The 22,298-nt window shown below is 41.4% G+C and overlaps 1 protein-coding gene across 9 annotated transcripts in view; it reads right to left on the bottom strand.

Annotated features, from left to right (window-relative positions):
* The window catches only part of Cntrl (centriolin), an 88,355-nt gene that overhangs the window by 29,342 nt on the left and 36,715 nt on the right, over window positions 1-22,298 (bottom strand). For all 9 annotated transcript variants that reach the window (XM_075985986.1, XM_075985990.1, XM_075985989.1 and 6 more), the window contains 10 exons: window positions 14,208-14,384; window positions 11,540-11,674; window positions 8,774-8,919; window positions 8,108-8,315; window positions 7,250-7,429; window positions 4,815-4,994; window positions 3,856-3,972; window positions 3,508-3,652; window positions 2,913-3,061; window positions 977-1,166 (listed from right to left, as the gene is read on the bottom strand). In XM_075985986.1, coding sequence (XP_075842101.1) covers window positions 977-1,166; window positions 2,913-3,061; window positions 3,508-3,652; window positions 3,856-3,972; window positions 4,815-4,994; window positions 7,250-7,429; window positions 8,108-8,315; window positions 8,774-8,919; window positions 11,540-11,674; window positions 14,208-14,384 — 1,627 coding nt within the window. The remainder of the gene's footprint in view (window positions 1-976; window positions 1,167-2,912; window positions 3,062-3,507; window positions 3,653-3,855; window positions 3,973-4,814; window positions 4,995-7,249; window positions 7,430-8,107; window positions 8,316-8,773; window positions 8,920-11,539; window positions 11,675-14,207; window positions 14,385-22,298) is intronic.

Here is a 22,298-nt window from a genome sequence, read left to right as displayed (position 1 = left end):
AGAGGCTTGAACGTGGCATGCTACAAGTATCTTTAGATTAGCGGTTCTCAATCTTCCTAATGCTGCATCTTTTAATACAGTTCCTAATTTTATAGTGACACCCCCAACCATAAAATTATTTTCATTGCTACTTCATAACTGTGATTTTGCTACTGTTATGAATCATTATGTAATTATCTGATATGCAGGATAAGCAGCCCCTGTGAAAGAGTTGTTCAACCCCAAAGGGTCACACCCCATAGGTTGAGAACATTGCTTTAGACAGATAATGAAGAGATACTAACTAGCCCACTTAGGCACGTGACTCTGGCTGGCCTTGCCCTTGTCCCATTCCCTCTGCCTTCCTAAAACTAGTCACCAAGGTCTAGTTCCCTTATTTGGCCACTTCCTTCTCATGAGGCTGACCACCAAGGTCCAGCTATTGAGGTATTGAAGTCCAGCAATCAGAAGCCCCCTTTGGCTCACCTAATTAACATGCCCAATTAAAATTAAACACCTTATCCTAACATGGGGCTTTCCCCCTTTACCTTTACAAACCAACATTTGCCCATGTGTCCCATCGGTCTCCTCTCTCCAGAGGCAGTGCTTGGTCCCACTTACCCCTTACCCTTCTCTCGCTCCTCTTATCTCCTTTACCATCACACCCCAGCCCATTTTAACACAGACTACCCACTTCTTCTCTTAAAATGACCCCTGCAAGGTCATCTGCTCCTGTTTCTCTGCCAGAGTCAGAAAGCAGCACTTTAACTTTTCTTCCCTGCTTAATAAGGGATCCCTGTGTGTTTTGTGCCTAATCTAGTGTCTGGGAGGGAGCCCCCGCTGTGCAGTTCTTTTCAGATAACCTATGAAAAGATAGGTTGTCAGCCAAAACAGGATCACACAGGATCTCAGAGTAAGCTAAGGACTTTGGAATACACCTGTGGATTTCAAGGAAACAAAGGTCGAAATGCAACTTCCCTTATGTGAAGTGACTTACCTCTATTTGAAAATGATTTACGCAACCTATTTCTGCTGGGTGAATAGACCCAGTATCCTGAAGTAGGCAGAGGTCCACGGTTGTCCTTCTCTTCTTGCTGTCCAGGCTGTGGTTTTCTAAGAGGAGTAGAGGCTGTATACTTTAGACCCAAACCGGAGTCCTTTGTGGCTTGAGAACTATGGCTGGAAACCTAAAATCAGTGACAAGAGAGTGCAGCCTATCATCAACAGAAAGGCTGACCTTTAGATACGCCAGAGCACACTGCTAAGGTGAGATACACAAAAACTAAGAAAGGATCTATGTCCTTATTATGGTTCTCATTTTTCACAAACAGAAATAAGAAACGATTGCAGTTATACACAGTCATAAACTATAGTCCATACATGTGGCTCAGCTTATTAGCATTTCTTTAACATGGCAGTGTTGGGAAGGCTGGGCAGGGAGGAGTATGTATGCAATGGCTGAAGTCACATCAGACTGCTCTGGTGAAAAGGGTAGGGCTCTTTTCAGGAAGCTATGTAAGAGCTGTCTGGACCATTCTCTGGGAATAAAGGTCCTCACAGCACTGCAGTGGTAGAGGCATGCTGTCTGGCTATTTGACTGAGTTTACTTTATGGCACAATTTTTCATGAGAGAAAAATAAAAATAAATTCTTTGTAAGTTACCAGACCCTTGAGTGTCCTGTCCGCCTCCTACCTGCACTCATGACTGCTAGTGGCTTTTCTTCCTTTGCCTTGTCCTTAGTAGCCCAGTAGCTAAGGTAAATGAAACCACACACTCCTAAAGAATCTGGAGGTTAGTGTCTTGCTGTCCTGGAGTGTGCTGCTTCTGTCCTTCCTGTTTCCCATCACACTCAGCTCCACAGCTGACTCAAAGGGTGTCATTCAGTCCCACTTAGGTCCATTACTCACTTCCACACTCAGGCAGCAAGCTCATCCTTTCGTATTACCTCTTCTTTCGCAGCTCCACTAATCTAGCTCTGGCCTTCAAATGGCCCACAGAAAGCTCGCCTGGCTCCAACTCTAGCCCCCATGCTCAGCGAGAATATCCTTCAGAACTCTGACTCTATAAGAACAATCTCTTTTTCCCCTAACATATAATGGTCTTTTAAAGAATGACCCTGTGGTTTGAATGAGAATGTCTCCATAGGCTCAGGTATTTAAACACCTGGTCTCTTGCTGGTGGTGCTTTGGAATCACAAGCCCAAATCAACTGTTTCTTCTTTAGGTTGTTCTGGGCATGCTCGTTCATCACAGCAGAAGAAGAGCAGCTCACACAGCCCCAGTCTACATTTCTAGCTCTTGGTTCAGCATTCCCAGTAAACTAACGTTACAGGTTCCTCGCTATGGCTATACCACCTTCCTCTTCACACAAGCCGTTTCCTCCCTCTTAACCCTTCTCTGGACAGTTGTTCACTGTCACCACCGCACAGCTTCAGCTAGTCAGCCTTCCTTCCTCATAGAAGAATCTTCTAAACCAACCTCTCCAGCTAGAGCACACTGGCCACGTCTGACGTTACAACTACGTTACTGTCTAAGTGCAGGGATGCATCTGTCATCACAGCACTCAGTACAGCCTAGCATGTGGCCTACAGTTTGGTTAACACTCAAAAGATTTTTTTTAAAAAAGGAGATCAAACCTAGGTACCCATTATTCTGTTCACACCTCTGCACATTTCTATAACCATTTTCATTCAGCTCGTTGGGCCTAAGTCACCTTATACTTTATCTACTTCACGACACTGGCCATGAAAGGCAAGTACTACTGTCTGTAGGACAGCTCTATTTTTAAATCACAAATGACACAAACACTGAAGAATGTAAATGTATGTCTCAGCAGAGAAGTATTTCCAGCACCTGCTAACAAATTTGGGGAAGGAGAAAATGTCACTTTCAAGAAAATTCAGTATATACTTCTAGCAACAGAGAATTCCTACTTTTGATGATGGCGGTGGTGGTATAAAATACCAATAGCCTTGTCTTTTGAAAGGATCTGTCAGGTTGCTGATGTACTCATTCTGAGCAGAAACTTCATGCCGGAGTTCAGCAATTTCCTCTAAAACATTTTCAATGCCTCCTTTGTTATCTGTAAAGGAAAGCCACTCTATGAAGCTGCTATGCATTCAAGGACTTCCTTTCTGTGCCCACACAGAAGAGAGATTCTGGGGAGCAACAGCTTCTACCACCATGTCCCAAAGCTGACTTTCAGCCTGCTCTTGGGTAATTTGCTGTTGCTGAACACTAAGACAACATCCTTCTGTCCATCGATTATAAAGTATAAATTCACAGAAAGCAAACATACTTGTAAGACATTACTCTTTAAATTAGTCTATACCTTGTCTTTCTATAATCGAATCCCCTCATACCACACTGTGAAATGCTTTTTAAGTTCTTAACTTGTCAGGTAAGCCACGAATCTCTAGGTCACATATGGAACTGACTCCTTCAGCCAAGTGCTTTTTTCTAAAGGCAGCAGAAGGCAGTTCAGTTTGTAACACAGAACCAGAGAAATCAAAGCCAACAGTACTTTACCGGTCCCAGTGAGGTGTAGTACATCCCGAAGCCTTGTGATCTCAGCCCTTTGCTTCGCCATGGCCTCATTCAGCATCTCCATCTCTAGCAGCTGTGAGTCTGCTCCTTTTGAACCTACGCCTGCATTCTCCGTCTCAATGTGAAACTATTGAAAAGGCGTACACACAAAGTCACAAGAACGTCTACCCTATAACCAAGAAGCCACTGTCCCTTTCATTTCCATGGCACAGCAAGGCCAAAGTGCTGCCTACTGACCGGACTTCAGTGCGCTTTGAGCAATCTCCTGCAGCGCTTAGTTTAGGCACCTAGAAGCTCACAAGAAGGGTAGCTCCAGGTACCAACACTGACCTGCCCCTCTCTCTCCCTGAGAAGATGCTGCAGGAGCTCGATCTCCGCTTCAGCTCGAGTCAGGTCTCTGGCTGCTTGCCTGGCCTTTCTGCTGAAGTTCTCTGCTTCCTGCAGCTCCTATCGGGACAGAGCATGAGAAGGGCATTGCCATCATGATGGTCATCTCAGTCAGTCTTCCTCTCAGTGTGACCTCTCTGCTCCCATCCTACTACCAGCCTGGCTTAGTCATGCACACATGGTGCCAAGCCTGACCTGTCTGGGGATAGTCTCCCAAGCCTGTCTTTCTGGCTTCTTTCTCATGGTCTCAATCTCACTGAAGTCTGTGTCACAGTCTGTACCTTAACCATCACTCCAGCCACCACACTAACAGCCTGTAAGGTAATGGGTTTTCATATACATAAACAGGATAAACATTTTGAGGGTCACAATGAGCATGGTGGCACATAACTTTAATCCCAGTGCTGGAGAAGGCAGAGGCTGCTGGTGAATCCCTGTAAGTTCCAGGGCAGCCTGGTCTACTACATAGCCAGTTCCAGGAAAGCCAGGGCTGCATAGAGAAATCCTATCTCAAAAACAAAACAAAACAAAAAAACAAACAAAAGCAAAACAAAAAACCCCACCAAATACCCTAAACCAAAAACCATAAAAAAAGAAAAAAGAAATACTTGAGGCTCAGAGGAACTATACTGAAACTTTCAAAACTTCAAGCACATATTGACAGAGACTTCTTTAAAGAGTCTGCTATCCTTTAATATTCATTTTGTGGTTTCTTTAAGAACTCGGTACAATCTGGGGCCTGGAGCAACCCCAATGATGGGGTACAATCACTGGGTCTTAAGAAATGCAGAGTGTACCACAGTAGTTTGAAGATGACCAAAGTCTGTACCAAAGAGCCATAATGTATGTGGCTGCGTTTTTGAGATAGAGCTGGTAAAGGCATTCAGACTGTATGGACTAACCTCGGCCCGCTCCTGATTAATTCTCATGACAGTTCCATGCAGGGCCTTGAGCTGGTCCTTAGCGATGGTGAGCTCGGCTGCAGCTAGTTTATCAGAAGCAGCCACAGCTTTCTTTAGACTCTTCAGTTCTTTATCTAAACCAATAAACTGCTCCTGAGATTTGGCATCTTCATGCTTCTTCTAAAATAAAAGAATCATAACCAATATAAATAAATGAAGACATGAGCTCCAAGAGAGCCAGGATCTGTTCCGTGCTCCATGCCCATGTCTAGAATAATACCTAATGTATACTAGGTGCTTCATAAATATTTGAAGAGAGACAAAAACATTTGTGTGTGTGCGCCTGTGCACACACACATGTGCAGATGTTATTTCCCACTGAGTCATTTGAGACAGAATCCTTCTTGGAGCTTGTGTTTTCTTAGCTAGCCTAGACCCAGCAAGTCCTAGCCATCCTCTTGTTCCAGCTTCTCTCACAGCTCAGACTGCAGGTGTATGGAAGATGCCAGTTTACTGTGAGCAGTGCTGGTCTCTGGTCCTCATGATTGCCAGCACTGCTCCCAACAGTCGAGTCATCTCTCCAGCTCCCCATGCACATAAAACTTTTTAAGTAACTCTTTTCTTCGTTAAGAATCATGGACTGGAAAGATGGATTAGAGGTTAAGAGTACTGGACACTCTTCCAGAGGACCCAGGTTGGATTTTTCAGAACCCACATAGTAGCTCACAGTAACTCAAATTCCTGGGAATCCAACACCATCTTCTGGCCTCAGTGGAAGATGTGTGATGTATAGAGATACACACAGACAAAACAGCCATACACATAAAATTGAATGAGTAATATTTAAAAAACAACCTTCCAAACCCAGCCTTACTTCTTGGCACCATAACAGATGGACAAGGCTTTCAAAACAACTGTATCAGGCCTGGCTATACGATCGTGAAGATGTTGACATTTTTGAGGGTACTGAAGTGGACAAATCATGCAGCGTCTCAGGCTTAAGAGGCCTGGTCTTTAAAGTGAAGGTGGGGAGAGGAGGTGGGACTGACTACAGCCATTTCCCCATTTCAGAGAGGGTGGTGACTGGAGGGTTCCTATAGGGTAATTTGTTCACTGGGATGGAGACGAGATGGCAGGTGTGGAGGAGGAGGGATGCCCAAATGACACGTGACAGTGAGGCTGAGGGACACTACCGTTCTGGAGAGCTACAGTCCACCCCCAGGACCATGACACGTGACAGTCCACCTCCCCAGGACCATGACACGTGACAGTCCACCCCCCAGGACCATGACATGTGACAGTCCACCCCCCAGGACCATGCGGACCCCAAGAAAGCAGCGATCTTAGTTTTGTCAGGGAAGTGAGACAGAAGAAAAAGAAAAGGGACTTAAAGCTACTTCTGGGTGAAAAAAAGACTTAGTAGCTGGCCGAGGACTTTAGGCTGGACAAGAAAAGCAGAGACTGAAAAGCTGGAGGTGCTCTTCTTTCTCGTCCTCTCTCTCACCTGCCTCTCTGCCCCCTCCCTACCTTCCCTCCCCCTCAATAAAACTTTTCTCCCAATGTGAAGAAAAAAAAAGGAGGCTGGTGAACTAGAAGCTCGAGGAGACCAGAAAAGTGTCAGCATGAGGAAGTTAGGGAGACAAGAGGTTGTGACTAGAGCAAGATGCTTCAGTGTCTGGTTTTAGAAGTGCTGAGTGAAATTTCTGAGTGGACTAAGGAGATTACACTGGGATGGGTGAAGGCAGATGGAGAAAAGGGCATCAGAGGGGCCAGATGATGTGGGATTCCCCTCTGTATGCTATGAATATGTTTTATTACCACTGGTTAGCAAAGAAGTTGTTTCAGCCAATGGTTTAGTAGAGTAAAGCCAGGCGGGAAATCTGAACAGAGATATAGAGAGAAAGTAGGTGGAGTCAAAGAGATGTCAAGTAGCTGCCGAAGGAGAAAGACGCCAGCCTCCAGCCAGAACCTTACCATTAGGCCACAACCTTGTGGTGATTCACAGATTAATAGAAATGAGTTAATGTAAGATGTAAGAGTTAGCCAAAAATGTACATAAGCTATTGGCCAAACAGTGTTGTAATTAATATAGTTTCTGTGTGATTATCTATGTCTGGGCGACCGGAAACGAATGAGCAGCTTCTGCCTGCACATCAGAAAGTGAGAGGGAGAGTTTAAAAGTAACTCCATGGATGTACCTGGGTGGCAAGCTAACCTGTTATTGTTTGTTAAGTGTCACCTCCATGACCCCAAGGCTAGTTCTCTTGTTTCCCTGTATCAGGAGAGTTTCAGGTCCATGACTGTCTAACAAGACCCAGCTGTGAGGTCAGGCTCAGCACTGGGTCAGCAACGAGAGCTGGATGTGGATTACTACTGACTCTGTCACCAGAAGCAAGATGTGGGAAGCAGGTCCCTTACTTTTCTAGGCTCCCTACCTTTTTCTCTAACTCCTGGAGTTGGGTCAGAATTCTTTCTTTCTCTTCATCTGCTTCCTGGAGCTGGAGGTCTGTAAGGCCTTGGATTTCTTCCATACTTTTTAGGTTTTCTTGCAAATAGTGAATTTCATTTTCTAATTGCTGGATTCTTGCATTATGTTGCCTTTTATCAAACTTAATCTGTGAAGAAATAAAATTTTTATCAAACTGAAGATCTCTCTCTCTCCACTCTCTTTGAGACAGCCTCTTGGTATATAGCCCAAGCTATGTTTGAATTTGTGATACTCCTACTTGATACTCCTGAGTGATGAGACTTGTGTGTGTATACATACATACATTATATGCATATATATATATACACACAAGTGTATATATACACACATATGTAACCACATTAGTAAACGTGTATGTAAACATACATACATATAAACACATAAAATGTATGTTTTAAGCAAAATAAGAATGTTATGGAGCTATGGTTTCCTTAACAGGAAACATAAATATAACAAGGTTTTGTGCTAAATAGCGACCAGAGATGTTTTTATCTTGCTCTCTGGGATTTGAATGCTTACCTCAATACTTGAACATAAATCAGTAGGTTAAGATTCTGACATCACACTATACTTTGGTTATGTGGTATTATTTAATCTATCCATTATAAACTATCTCTCAGCTGCTTTCAAAACAAGGAAAAACCACTGTTACAAACAGGCCTGACTTTGACATCAATAACCACATTCAGGATTGGATTTTAGTCACAGACTAGTTATGAGTGAAAATAACAAGGGTATTCTCGATTTACATGTTGAAAACAGCAGCATTTGCTAAAGGCTGCCTTCTGTCTCTAGTCTTTCTTACTCTGGCTTCAAGTGCTCTTTCACAGGCCTGCCTGAACTCCTCTTGTCCATTTGCCAGTTTCTCTTGCTGGAGAACCATTTCTTCATGGAGTTTCCTCTCTCTAACTTGTGCTTCCTCTTTTTCCCACTGAGATCGTGCAAGGATTTCACTGAGTTGTTTCTGTAGATCAGCAAGACTTTTCCCCAAGACATCTGAAGGACTATAGGTTCTAAGGGGGAAAAACAAGAAGGTATAAATGTGACATTTAATTCGATACAAACATGTTCAATGCAGTGTTAAAAACTGAGAGTAGAAAGTACTGTGTGAAGGGACTGGTGTCAATTGCAGCATTTTTCTCAGTACCTCATAAGAGCAAATCATTGTACCAAATCACTGTGGCCACTCTGAAGACACAGGCTAAGAATATGTGTCCATAAATTTGATGTTATCCTGTTTTGTACTTATTCACTACAAAAATACATATTGTTCTTTCGGATCACATACAACCAACTTCAAGAAGACTCTTAAATACTTTATGCTGTCATCAGAATTAAGCAATCTTGCATCAGTCTTTCAGAAACATCAATCAGTACTACAGAGACTGAGGATGGAGAGCTCATGGTTGGTCTCAGGCACAGCTCTCAAGTGGAGAGGGTCACTCTAACTTGGGGTCCTACTTCTGCTTACCTCATTTCCCCACCTCCTAGTTTCAACTTTCTGCTTAGCTCGTCTACACGAGCTGCTACTTCTTCTGGACGAATCAGACCATCAACCACGTGGTTGAGGTGGTTCTGGAAATCTTTCAGCTGCTGCTTTAACAGGCTGTTGTCATCCTGTGCATAGGGTGAAATGGAGAGGATGTGTTATCTGCCAGCAGACATTCCTTACTAACAGATACATGACCACAGAATCAAACTCATATGGTGCCTCTTTCAAATAGAAAGAATTGCTAAAATGTCCCCACGGTATAAAGAAAAGTGTTGCTACATCTAAAGATGGACGCACACTAGTCCCTTGAGTGCCTGTGGTACTCGAGGGATCCTCTACTACACATCCAGTGCAGCGCTGCTAACTACAATGGAGGGTCTAAAATGGTGAATACATTTTTTAAGTGCCCATGGCATCTAGAGGTTGGGTCTGTACACTGTCCCTCCCAATACCCTGAGGCAGCTTTCTCTGGGCCACAGTGTCCTCTACCACTTTACAGTTTTTTAAATGTTGTCTCCTGATACCATGTGGAGGCAAGGAGGTCCAGCTCCTGGACTAGCCAGGCCACCAGGGTAACAATACCTCTGTAGTGTATCCAGATGCCATGTTCTTTATATTTTGCTTGTGTTTTGGTATATCATCATGTTTCCAATAAATCACAACAGATAGGCAACATTTTATCATACAATAGGCTTTAAGATAACTTTGCCTAGCCAGGTGGTGGTGTTGCACACCTTTAATCTGTTCAAGGTCAGCCTGGTCTAGAGAGTGAGTTCCAGACCAGGCTTCAAATCTACACAAGAGAAACCTTGTCTTAAAAAAAAAAAGATAACTTTTCCTTACTAGACTAAATGCAAATATTATAAGCACACATAAGGATAGTTAGACCACAGTATGATATTCAGATTAGGCACAGAAAATGTATTTGAAACAAGTTATTTTCAACTTGTAGGTTTGTTAGGACATAACCCCATCATAAATCAAGGACATCTCTAGAGCCTACTCCTGGCCCTACGTGATCTGACTAGGTGATATGACTACAGTCAGCCTACTGATTAGCCAGAAAAAAAATAGGCTCTTATTATCTTCATAATTTGAAGTAAGATATATAGTAGATATAGTCTGTACAAGAGTTGGACCTGAAACAATGTATCAATTCAGGACTGAGGTTTAGGTTGTGCTAAATATGATACACAGAGAATTAGGAAAAGACATGAGAGCCATTGAGCCCCTAAAAGATTGATCAATGACTTTGATTCTTAGCAGCTTTGTATTAACAGTTTCCTCCAAGATTGAAACACTCCATCCTTCAGGGAAGCTCCTTAAGCAGGGACATAAACAACTCAAAATAGTATCAGGAAGTCCCTGAACTTGACCACATTCATTAGGTCCCTCCCTGCCAGAGTGAGCAGAGCTAAGCAGGATCTCAGACAAGCCAAGCTGCAAAGACAACTGAGACCAGACCAGCTGCCTGGAAGAAGCAGGAACCGGCTGAGCTGCCTGGAAGAAGTGCGGACCATAGTCACTTGGAAGGACACTCTCCATCCTACTGAGGGCCTGCAGGCTGTGCAGGGTGCTCCAGGTTCCCAGCTTTCGTGAGCTGTCATGCTGGAGTGGCATTGGCGATGCAGCCATCTGTGGGTCATTTCTGCTCCTATATAACCTCTCACCCATATTCCTGTGTAACACCAATAAACACCAGTTCACCAAGCTGGACTTCGGTGGTATCTGTCCTTTGGTCTGTCTACTGATCCTATCAAACTGACTTTTAAGAAAGATAAAGGTAGAGAGTAAAAGGTGTACTCCTCATCAGAAGGCCAAGCAAGCTCTAGTCCTAACCAAGGCAGACTACGGCAAGGCCAGGCTAGAAAGCGGACTTTAGTTTACACCTTAGAGAAAGGCCCACGAAGACTTGACTTTAGTGCTTTCTGGGAAGAGTTGCATAAAGAAGTATTTCTAGGTGAAAATATACTGGGTTTTTCTCTTTTGAGACAGGGTTTCACTATGTAGCCCTAATGTCCTGAAACTTACTACAGACCAGACTGGCCCTGGACTCACAGAGATTCACCTGTCCCTGCATCCAGAGTGCTGGGATTAAAGGCAGGAGCCACTATTCCCAACTTGAATTTTTCTTTAAAATACTTCAAAGAAAAAAAGTAGACCGAATGAAGCAATGTTAGTAATTGTATAAACCAAGCAATGGATCAAAGGTCATGGGGTTATTGTTTTTGTGATCACTTTAAATTTTCATAATAAAAATAAAATTTAATAATCTACTAAAGACTCCAAACACACACATACACACACACACACACACACACACACACACAGTTCACGCAAGAATGAAAAACTGATTATACTTTTAATTGCATCTCTATTGAGAAGACTGTGAGAACTGTATAATTAGGAGACCTTACTGCAGCTCACTATGGGAGACATTTCAATGGGAGAGGGTGCACTGATCTAGCAGTCTTAAGTTAGGTCTGCTGACAGTTCCTAGGAAGCATACAGGAGTTGTTTTCACAGAGAAGAGGTAGAGTTTATAGAATGCTGTTTAATCTGGACACGGGCACCATTTCTTTACACTATCCAGTTAATTAAAAACAAAGAAGCAGAGGCTATGGTGCAGCTCCATCCAGAGTTCATTTCATCTAATACTTCAAGTTGCTTAGTACATATTAGAGCAGGCTATGCCTAAGTGAGGTTGTTACCAGCGTTGGATGCTCCATGGCACAGATATCTTACCTGCAGCTTCTTAAGCTGTGTGTGGAGCTCACTGTTCTCCTGTTGCTTCTCTTCTGAGGACTGGACTTTGCCCAGGGCATCCCTGAGGGACTCTCTTTCCTTCTCCAGTTCTGTGTGAAGCACCGATTGCTCTAGCTGTTGTTGGAGGTAGCAATGACATTAAAGTGCAAAACAGTCATAGTTTATGATCCCAAGCAGCACAGGTACATAAACACCACTGCTATCGTTCTACATTTACGCACTGAAATTTAAAAACCCGAGATCACTTTCCACACGCTCCTCTGACTACTTAATGAGGCATTCACCTAAGAATTAGCTCAGCCTTGATATCCCATCAGAATCTTCAGGGAAGTCTCCAATACCAATCTTTATAAGCAAACTGTGGTCCTCAAATACCTGTATCAAAAATAATTTCATGTACCTATTAAAAATGAGGGGCTGGAGAGATAGCTCAGTTTTTAAGAACACTGGGTGCTCTTCCAGAGGTCCTAGGTTCAATTCCCAGCACCCATATGGTAGTTCATAACCATGTGTAACCCCAGGTCTGGGGGATTAGACACCTTCTGGCCTTCACAGGTACTAGGAATGCACAGAGAGACATGCAGGCAACACTTAAACACAAGGATTTTGAAAATACAGATGAAACCTGGCTTGTAATCCTAATGCTTGGGAGGCAGAGGCAGGAGGAGTGAGAGATTGGCCTGGGCTACAAAATGAGACCTTGTCTGAAAAGTAAGAGGAGAGAGAAATGGGGAGAGGATGGGGGTGGGGATGGGGGGAGTGGGAGGGACAGAAAGAGAAACAGAGGGAGGGAGGAAGGGAGGGAAGAGAGCAGGAAAGAAGGAAAAAGGAAGTGGGGAGGAAGAAAGAAGGAAGATGGAAAGAAGGAAAAAGGAAAGAAGGACGAAACAAAATAGCAGATGCCCAGACCCCATCTCAGATTTACAGGTCTGAGTATCTATGGAATCTGCATCTAATAAGCTCCACAAGTGGTTTCATAGAAGTGCAGTATAACAACCAGGAAACCAAGCCTCCATGCTCTATATAGTCTATGTGGTCTGAAGCTCTATGTGGTGGTTAAGGATAGGGTACTGCTTTCAATACCAAGCTCTTCTAACATTTTTGTCAAGACTTAGCAAACAATAAAAGTAGAAGTACCAAAGACAGCGTCATTCAAACTAGTTAGGGCAGAATTGGAAAAAAAAAGGTTTACTCTGAAGAAAGAAATGGCATTTAGAAATTTTATTTACTATTATTTAAAAAAAATCTACTTGCACTTTGCTTCCCCAACCTGCTGTTTCCTGTTACTCTGACCCTGCAAAGCGTTTTGTAAAACTTAAATGCTCTCGAATATGCAATTCTGACACTTGGCAAGACTCTGACCTCTGGTAAATAAAGAACAGTCCATGACCACTCCCGTACAAGTCCTTCCTATCACTGGACACGGCAGCAGGTGCCTTTCTGCCTTGTTATTTTACGTGTCTAAGTGTTTGTTAGCATGGATGTCTGTACACTATACGTGTGCCTGGTACTTGCAGAGGTCAAAAGAGGGCATCTAATTCCCTGAAACTAGAGTTACAAATGTTTGTGAGCTGAGTGGGTGCTGAGAATCCAATCTGGGTCCTCTGCTAGTGTTCTTAACCGCTTAGCTATCTATACAGCTCTCCAAACTGTAGTTTTGGTCTGTTTTTTTTTTTTTTTGAGTTAGAGTTTCTCTGTATAGTCCTGGATGCCCTGGCACTAGCTCTGTAGACCAGACTAGCCTCAAACTCAGAGATCTCCCTGCCTCTGCCACCCTTGCCTGACCCAAACTGTATTTTCACTCTCATAAAGAATACGCTACATCTGGCCTCCCTTTTCCTTTTGCCTTTAAGTTTTACCTTCTTTCCTCACTCTTCGTTTGCCCTTAGGTCTGAAGATCCTCACAGTATTTCGCCTCTTCCTTATTCTTCGGCAAGGGCGCTCACCCCTTCCTTCCTTCTCTATTCCTTTCACTCCTGACTCCCCCTGAGCCCACAGTCTCTTCACCCTCTAAGCTACAGCTGAGATATTGCTTCTAAAGGTGGCCATGCCTTTCTCTCTTTCGTCTGTCTCACGTGCTGGACTATCAATTTCTCAAGACAGGTCCTTAGAGGTCAGTACTTACTGGACGGATACTGTTTTCTCTAATTTGAAAGTGTAACAAACTAGTGGATCTTTCAACCATCATCAAAGGAAACAGCAAACTAAGATCAAACATTAACTTAAGAATCTCTTAGAGCTATTGTGAGAAAGGAAAACTAGGATTTATCAAATATTAACTACCAAGGGCTTTAATGCCCATTATATCCTTTATCTTATCATCTGCTATCTAACAGAGGAACAGGCTATGGGGCTCAGAGCCCCGAAATGATTTGCCCACACTTACATAGGGGTAATGTTTGAATTCAGAATGCTAGACTCCCAAAAATATGCTCTTTGACATGTTCCATCAATTCATATCCTTATTATTAAAAATGTTTAATATTAAGACTATGCCAGGTGTGGTGGCTCATGCCTGAAACTGCAGCACTCCAAAGCTGAAGCAGGGTGCTTTCCAGCCTGGGCTAGACTACACAGTGAGATGCTATCTCAAAAGCACAACAGATAACAGACTGCTTAGTTTATACTTGGGATATGCTCCACTTACCTGAGCGAGCCTTGTGAGTTTTTCCAACTCCTCCTTGAGCTGGCTGGCTTCAGCTTCTTTTAGTCTCAGCTGAGTCTCTAGCTCAGTTTCATAGGCGCTGAGCTCTCCTTGGGCTTGCTGTAGGGATGCATTCACCTCACGCTGCTCTTGGAGGGCACTTTCTAGCTCTGCAAGCTCCTGCAAAGTTCAGCATGTTTAAATGCAGCATCCTGAGTACCTTGAGAGCATCTACAAGTCATAACTAACCTGCGCACCAAATACTGGGCAATCGCTACTGCCTGGCACAGAAAGATTTATGAACAGCAGGATGGAGTGTTATGCTGGCACATTCAAGTTGACATACAGAGCATTCTACTAAATGTAACCTGAAAATTCACCAAGTTGCCAACATGCTGTTTCCAAAGAAACTATTTGTGTGACACTCCAGTCTGCAAGCATATGAGGAAGACAGGAGTGGAAAATACAAACAAACAAACAAACAACTGCTTCCCTGGACCCAGTGTTTTTACACCACTGTGTCATCTGTCTCCTGAACGGCAACTCACTATGACCACAGCACCATGGAGCTAGAAAAAGGGGGTGCATTATGGACCTAGATCTCTGACTGCAAAGCCCACATTTTTCTAATTAAACCACAGTGTGTTCATTTAACAGAAGAACAAAGGACTGGCATGCTAAAGATGGCAGTGACTGAACTGAGTGCTAACAACAAGCCAAGTGTCATCCACTGAGAAAGGAAAACACTCTCAAAACTAAACTCCTATACTGACACACCTTCATGTGTCAGTATACAACTTCTGTCTATTTATTTGGTTATGGAAGAATTAGCTCAAACTACTGTGAATAAACAGGAAGAACCTGGAGTAACTTCTATTTAGTTTTGTAAGAACTACTTGGCACTTTTTGGATGAAAGGCAGTTGTATGTACTGTATGTATTCCAAAAAAGATTAACATCCAAAATATAAAGAATTCTTGCAGTTAACTAACAAAAGAAAGATGATCCAATACAAAAAAATGGTCAGAAAATATGAATAGGAATCCATTAGGCTAAGGAAATCTGAACTGCAAAGAACAAATGAAAGGTATGTAACCACTCCAGTATTCATGGGAAAAAGAAGTTAAAACAGATATTATTTTATATGGAGTATAGAGGAACAAAGTAAAACAGCACAAGGAGTCTACCAGGCAGATGTACAGAATGCACCTGCCTAGACCATGCACACATGCACACCAGAATGCACGCATGCACGTGCTCATGCACACCACTATAAATTCTGGAGATAGTTAGGAAAATCTGATGGTAGTTTAAATGTTAGATGACCCCAGGGAAGTACCCTCAGTTTTCCTAGATGTAAGAATGGCATTTATTGTAGTGATGTTAGAAACCAACAATACTGATGAAAGTGATGTTTGAAACTTTATGAGCAGAAACAAAAGGTATATATTTATAAAATCAAAACCAAAATATTAATTTAAGGAGGCTCAGAGATATTTAACTACTTTTCTAATTTAACTACTTTTCTAATATTCCTGCAAATGTGAAAACTTTCATAATACAAAGTTTGGAGGAAGACACCTTTTAAGACTCAGCAGACTGACAAACTATTACATTTCCTGCTAGTGTGGTGACGCACATCTATAATTGGAGCACTCAGGTGGTAGAAGCAGGAGAGTCACAAGTTCAAGGCCAGCCTGAGCTACATACTAAGGTATTTTTTTATTTTTTATTTTTGTTATTTTGAGACAGTGTTTCTGTGTACCCCTGGCTGTCCCAGACTTACTCTGTAGACCAGGATAGCCACAAACTCAGAGATCTGATGGGGAACCTCCTCAAGCCAATGGCCTTTAAGAGGCTAGACCAGGTTGGGACATGACTTTTGGACCCAGAGAAAGCCGTTGGCCCAGCCAGCTCTCTCTCTTGTTCCCACGCTCCACACCTTGAGCATGGACCCCCTGTTCCTGTTCCGTGAGATCTTCCCTTACAATAAAGAATAATCTTATAATTATTATAATAATCTTATAATAAAGAATAATATTATAATTATAATAATCTTATAATAAAGAATAATCTTTTGGAGTTATCTTGGGATTATTTGAATTGTGAGTTCCCTCATTGAACATGTTCAGCTTCATTTGACAATCCAACTTAGGACCCAGTTCAGGCCTGCTCTTCAGGACGCCTAGGCACCCCTGCGGTGCTCCCCATTTGACAGCTCAGCATCACATTCTCTGCCAGGGGCTGGTGACCCACCCACCACCCCTCTCATTTGTCTCTCTTCATCAGTCCCATCTCAAACAAGCCGCTGCCTCTCCAGCAAACTAGTGATCCCAGCACAGTCTGCACAGACTGCAACTCACACTGACGGAGAGCTTTGGGTTTTCTTTTTATCCTGTCACCAACTCTCAGAATTGCTTTGACCACCTTAATAACTGCTCTTAATTTGTTAAACAAAGCATATTTTTCAGTATCTAACAAGCGCAAAAACAAACTGGGATTGTCCATTGCTGCTTGCATCTCCTTGCCATGCGGCTGCTACTGCAACACCTGCTGGTCGATGAGGATTATTACACCTACTCCAACTGGCTGCAATTGCCTTACAACAGGTAAGAGCTGGAAAACTACAAAATTACCGATAACATAACTATCCAGGAGTTAATAATTACTTTGCTTATGCTATGGATGGTATTCTGAAAGGATTATGTGATTTTCCTTATATATCCCTTTATTTGATTCTAGGGTTTAGTTTTGTTTTTCATGTTATCTCATTAATATAGTTTGATAACAGAGCCAAGAATGAGGCACTTTTAGAAATGACACAGCCTTTACAGACTAATAATGAACAGCTAGTTGGGCAAATCAACACTTTCGAGAGGGATACCATTAATTTAACAGACAAAATCCAGTCAATGTCGAAGGGTGCTGAGATATTATCTGAAAAAATTCGCCCTGCTAAATTTAATAATTGTAATCTGTTGAAAAGTTATGATAGACTAATGGATAAGACATTTCTCCAGGAAGGTAATATGCACACCATCAAAATTATGTTCAAGAATGAGACGTTATATTTACTAGACAAGTTTCATACCTTGGAATGCTCAATGAGGGCATTAGAACAGAACAGAACACTGGATAGGAGATTCAGACTTTACAAAAGGCAGTAGTAAAAGAGTTGAAAAGATTGAGGAATTTATAGAAACTGATGAGCAGGGACAGAAGGTACAAGGACAGGATTTAGCCTCATCACTACATGCCAGACTCTGGGGTGACTTACCCAGAGTTTTAACTGCATATCCAGCAACTTCCTTGGAAAGACCATTTGGTACAGAGTACCCTAAGGTAGTCAAAGAATATACATGGGAACCAATACATATGAGCTTTCTAAAAGAAATTAAACGAGCAATATTAAGCTTATGGACTACATTCACATTTGTTAGGGAAATGGTGAAACATGGGCTTTAAGCAATAGGCTGACATACACAATTAGCTTCAATTAATCTCAGTGATCCTAGTACATGGACCTCATCTGCTTTGAAGTGTTATTGGAGTGAAGAGGCAAAAATTTTAGAACAACAGGGGAAAGCAAAAGGATTGGAGATTTACCAAGATCAAATTCTTGGTGAGGGCCATTACTCTGATCCTCAGGAGCAGGCTCTCTATGATGAATGCACCTTGTCCGTGTGTAGCACAGCAGCTTTAAATGCTTGCAACAGGATTCAGGAACCAGGAAAAAAACCCGAATCATATATTAGGGTTAAACAGGGCCAGAGAGAGCTTTTTAGTGACTTTATACAAAGATTAACTAAGGTTATACAAGTAGGAGTGTAATAGACCCAGAAGCTAGATGTATACTTATTGAATCTTTGGCTTTTGAAAATGCCAACTTAGAATGTAAAAAGGTCCTTGGGCCTTTAAAGGTCAGATCAGCACCAATAGATGAATGGATCTTACATACAATGAATGTCAAGACACTTGACTATAGCGCTGAAGCTTGGGTAGGAGAAGCGATTTCCAATGGTATGAGGAGACACCAAAAAACCAAATGTTTTAATTGTAGCAGAATAGAACATCTGAGAAGGAATTCCTAAGAATAATGTCCCCTCTAGGAAGGGCAAGAATATGCAGTCTATGTCTCAGCCTTCTGCTATATGTAGGAGGTGTGGCAAAGGCCGACATTGGACCAATGGTTGTAGATAGACAAAAACCAGACAAAGCAACATGAGACTGCTGTGGGACAATGGTCTTGTATTCTGTAAAGATCTGTCACTTGTATTGTTTTAATAAAATGCTGATTGGCCACTAGCCAGGCAGAAACTATAGACAGGGTGACAAGAACAGGAGAATTCTGGGAAAAGGAAAGGCTCAGTTTGTAGTCATTACCCAGACACAGAGGAAGCAAGATGAGAATGCCTCACTGATAAAAGGTCCCAAGCCACGTGGCAAATACGGACAAGAATTATGGGTTAATGAAAGTTATAAGAGTTGTTTAATAAGAAGCCTGAGCTAATAGGCCAACCAGTTTATAATTAATGTAAGCCTTTGTGTGTTTCTTTGGGACTGAATGGCTGAGGGACTGAGCATGACAAAAACCTCTTTCAACACGATACCACTGGGAAACTCCTTGGGGGGCCTCTCACAGGCCCCCATGTCAAACACAGTCCAGTCATTCCCAGTCACTATGGAGAACATGCTTCACCAGGAAAATTAAAAAATCCAGTGCCTATTGTAAAAAATTATACTGTTCTGGATAATGGAATAGAAATGGAAGAATCAAAAATTCCAGTAGGAAATAGGAAACATATGTTTTGTAGGACTTCTATAAATGATCAAAGACCAAAGCTAAGATTATGGATAAATAATATTGTAATTGATGTATAACTAGACATGGGTGTGGATGTGAGTATCATTACTCCAGAATCTTGCCATCTGGATTGGCCTCTTCAAGAGGCAGATATTCAACTCCTAGAAACTGAAACCTTATCTCAAATGAAATAAAGCACAGGGTGGGTTGAATGCATAGGTCCAGGAAAGACAGGAAGGCTGAGGCCATATGTAGCTAATATTGCAGTGAATTTATGGGGTCATGATCTATTGCAGCGATTGAACAGCCAGATTAACATTTCTGCAGTCCCCAAAACTCATGTTTCTGGAAAGGATATTATAAGGTATTATAAACAAAGGTCACCAGTCATTCAGGCTGTACAAGAACACAAAGCAACTAGCAAATTTTTGGAGGTACTAACGACCCTATCTTTAAAATTGTTAACTGAGAAACCAATATGGGTTAAACAATGACCTTTAACAGTAGAGAAACTGAAGGCTTTAGAACAGCTGGTATAGGAGCAACAAGATGCTCATCATATTGAAGAATCAACCAACCCTTGGAATTCTCCTGTATTTGTTATTAAAAAGAAATCTGGGAAATGGAGAATGGTGACAGGTCTTAGAGCTATGAATAAGGCATTCAATCTATGGGCCCTTTACAATCTGGAATTCTTCTGCCTTCTCTATTACCAAGAGGATGGCCTCTCATAGTTATTGATTTAAAAGATTGTTTCTTTACTATACCTTTACAAGAAAAGGTCAGAGAAAAATTTGCCTTCACAGTGCTTACTTACATTAATTCTCAGCCTACTAGAAGATACTAGTGGAGCATCCTCCCACAAGGAATCCTCAATAACCCTACCCTGTGCCAATACTTTGTAAGTCAGCCACTGGAAATAATATGTAAACAATGTCTATAATTTACCATTACATGGATGGCATTTTGTTATCTGATTCAAATGCAGATACTTTAGAAAGAATGTTTGAAGAAGTAAAGAAAGTTTTGCCTAAATGGGGATTACAAACTCTCCTGAAAAATTACAAAGAGGAAATTCTGTCAATTACCTAGGTTATAAAATAGTTTTACAGAAAATTAGAATACAAAAGGCACAAATTAAAAGAGAACGATTGTGGTCTCTTAATAACTTTCAAAGATTGTTAGGAGACATTTCCAGTCTATGTCCAGCTGTTGGGATAACACCTGATCTAATAATTCATTTAAAAAAAACCTTAAATGGTGACAAAGACTTAAATAGTACCAGGAAATTAACAGCTGATACAGAAAAAGAATTGATGGTCACTGAAGAGAAATTACAGGAGGCACATGTGGATAAGGTGAATCCAAATCTTAATTGTATTCTAGTCATATTGCCTTCCAGAATTTCCCCTACAGGAATTTTAATACAGAGGGAACATATTATATTAGAATGGATCTTTTAAACACATAAACCAAGTGAAAAAATTAAAAACTTATGTGGAAAAAGTCTCTGAATTAGTTATCAAAGGAAAATTGAGACTTTGTCAACTAGCAGGAATAAACCCAGCAGAGATGATAGTGCCTTTTGCTACTGATGAAATTAAAAAGTTATGGGAAGACAATGAACCATGGCAATGAGCTTATGCTAATTTTGGGAAGAAATTAATAGCAATTATCTCAAAAGCAATAGAATTAACTTTATAAAGAGAACTACTTGGATTCTTCCCCAAATTGTACATGATGCACCAATAACTGGAGCCCATACATTCTATATACTGATGCAAATAAATCAGAAAAGGCAGGTTACAAATCAGAAGAATTAAGTAAGGTGGAACAAAGTCCTTATAATTCTGTATAAAAGGCAGAATTATATGCTATTCTCATGGTACTAAGGGATTTTAAAGGACCTTTCAATATAGTTACTGATTCACAATATGCAGAAAGAGTTGTCTTGCATATTGAAACCACTTAATTTATACCAGATGATACAGAATTGACTTCATTATTCATTCAGGTTCAAGACATAATCAGGAATAGGCTTTGTCCCATATACATACACACAACCGATCCCCATACAGGTCTGCCAGGACCTCTAGCACAAGGTAATGCATAAATTGATCAATTATTGATTGGAAGTGTGCTAAAGGCCTCATAATTTCACAAAAAAATCAAATAGCAAAGGTTTAAAGAAAGAGTTTTCTATTACATGGCAACAAGCTAAGGAGATTATAAAGAGATGTCCTAATTGCTTTCTATAACCAAATACCATTACCTGCTGGGAGTAACCCAAAGGGTACTCAAAGGAATGAAATCTGGCAGATGGATGTACTCCACTTTACAGAATTTGGAAAATTAAAATATGTACACCACACCATTGACACTTATTCAGGTTTTCAATGGGCAACTGCTTTGAGCTCAGAAAAAGCTGATTCAGTAATCACACATTTACTAGAAGTAATGGCCATCATGGGTATTCCTGCACAAATAAAGACAGACAATGGTCCAGTATATGTATCTTAAGAAATTCAAACAGTTTTGCTTATTATAATATAAAGCATATTACAGGTATACCAAATAATCTTACAGGTCAGATGAGGAAGATCAAACTAAACTATAAATGGTATGCTAAACAAACAGAAAGGGATGGAAAATACACCCAGAAATAGATTGCATAGTATTTTATTAACCTTGAATTTTCTTAATGCTAATGAGAAAGGAACAATGGCAGCAGAAAGAAATTGGATAATAGGAAAGTCTTCTGAATTAAATCAGCTGGTGTATTTCAAGGATGTGTTGACCTCACAATGGAAATAAGGAGATGTGCTGTATGGGAAAGGGGTTTCGCTCTTGTTTCCATAGGAGAAGAAAAACCAGGGATACTATAAAAATTAATAAAGATTTGGCTTGAGAAAGAGAAACTCGGGGCTGGAGAGATGGCTCAGAGGTTAAGAGCATTGCCTGCTCTTCCAAAGGTCCTGAGTTCAATTCCCAGCAACCACATGGTGGCTCACAACCATCTGTAATGGGGTCTGGTGCCCTCTTCTGGCCTGCAGGCATACACACAGACAGAATATTGTATATATAATAAATAATAAAATAAATATTTAAAAAAAAGAAAGAAAAAAAAAGAGAAAGAGAAACTCTTGAGAAAGAGAAATGACAGCTCATCCACAGAGGTGATAACCATACAGGTGGTAAATAAACCTCATAAGGGTTGGGGCAGGGTTATGCTCTTGTCTACATAGGAAACTACACATCCTCGAAAAGTCAAGGGACCTTGGACATTTGGAT

The sequence above is a fragment of the Microtus pennsylvanicus genome, chromosome 9, assembly GCF_037038515.1.
Source record: "Microtus pennsylvanicus isolate mMicPen1 chromosome 9, mMicPen1.hap1, whole genome shotgun sequence".
Lineage (NCBI taxonomy): Eukaryota > Metazoa > Chordata > Mammalia > Rodentia > Cricetidae > Microtus > Microtus pennsylvanicus.
The sequence above is the reverse complement of the archived record's forward strand: the minus strand, read 5'-3'. Positions and strand labels throughout refer to the sequence as shown.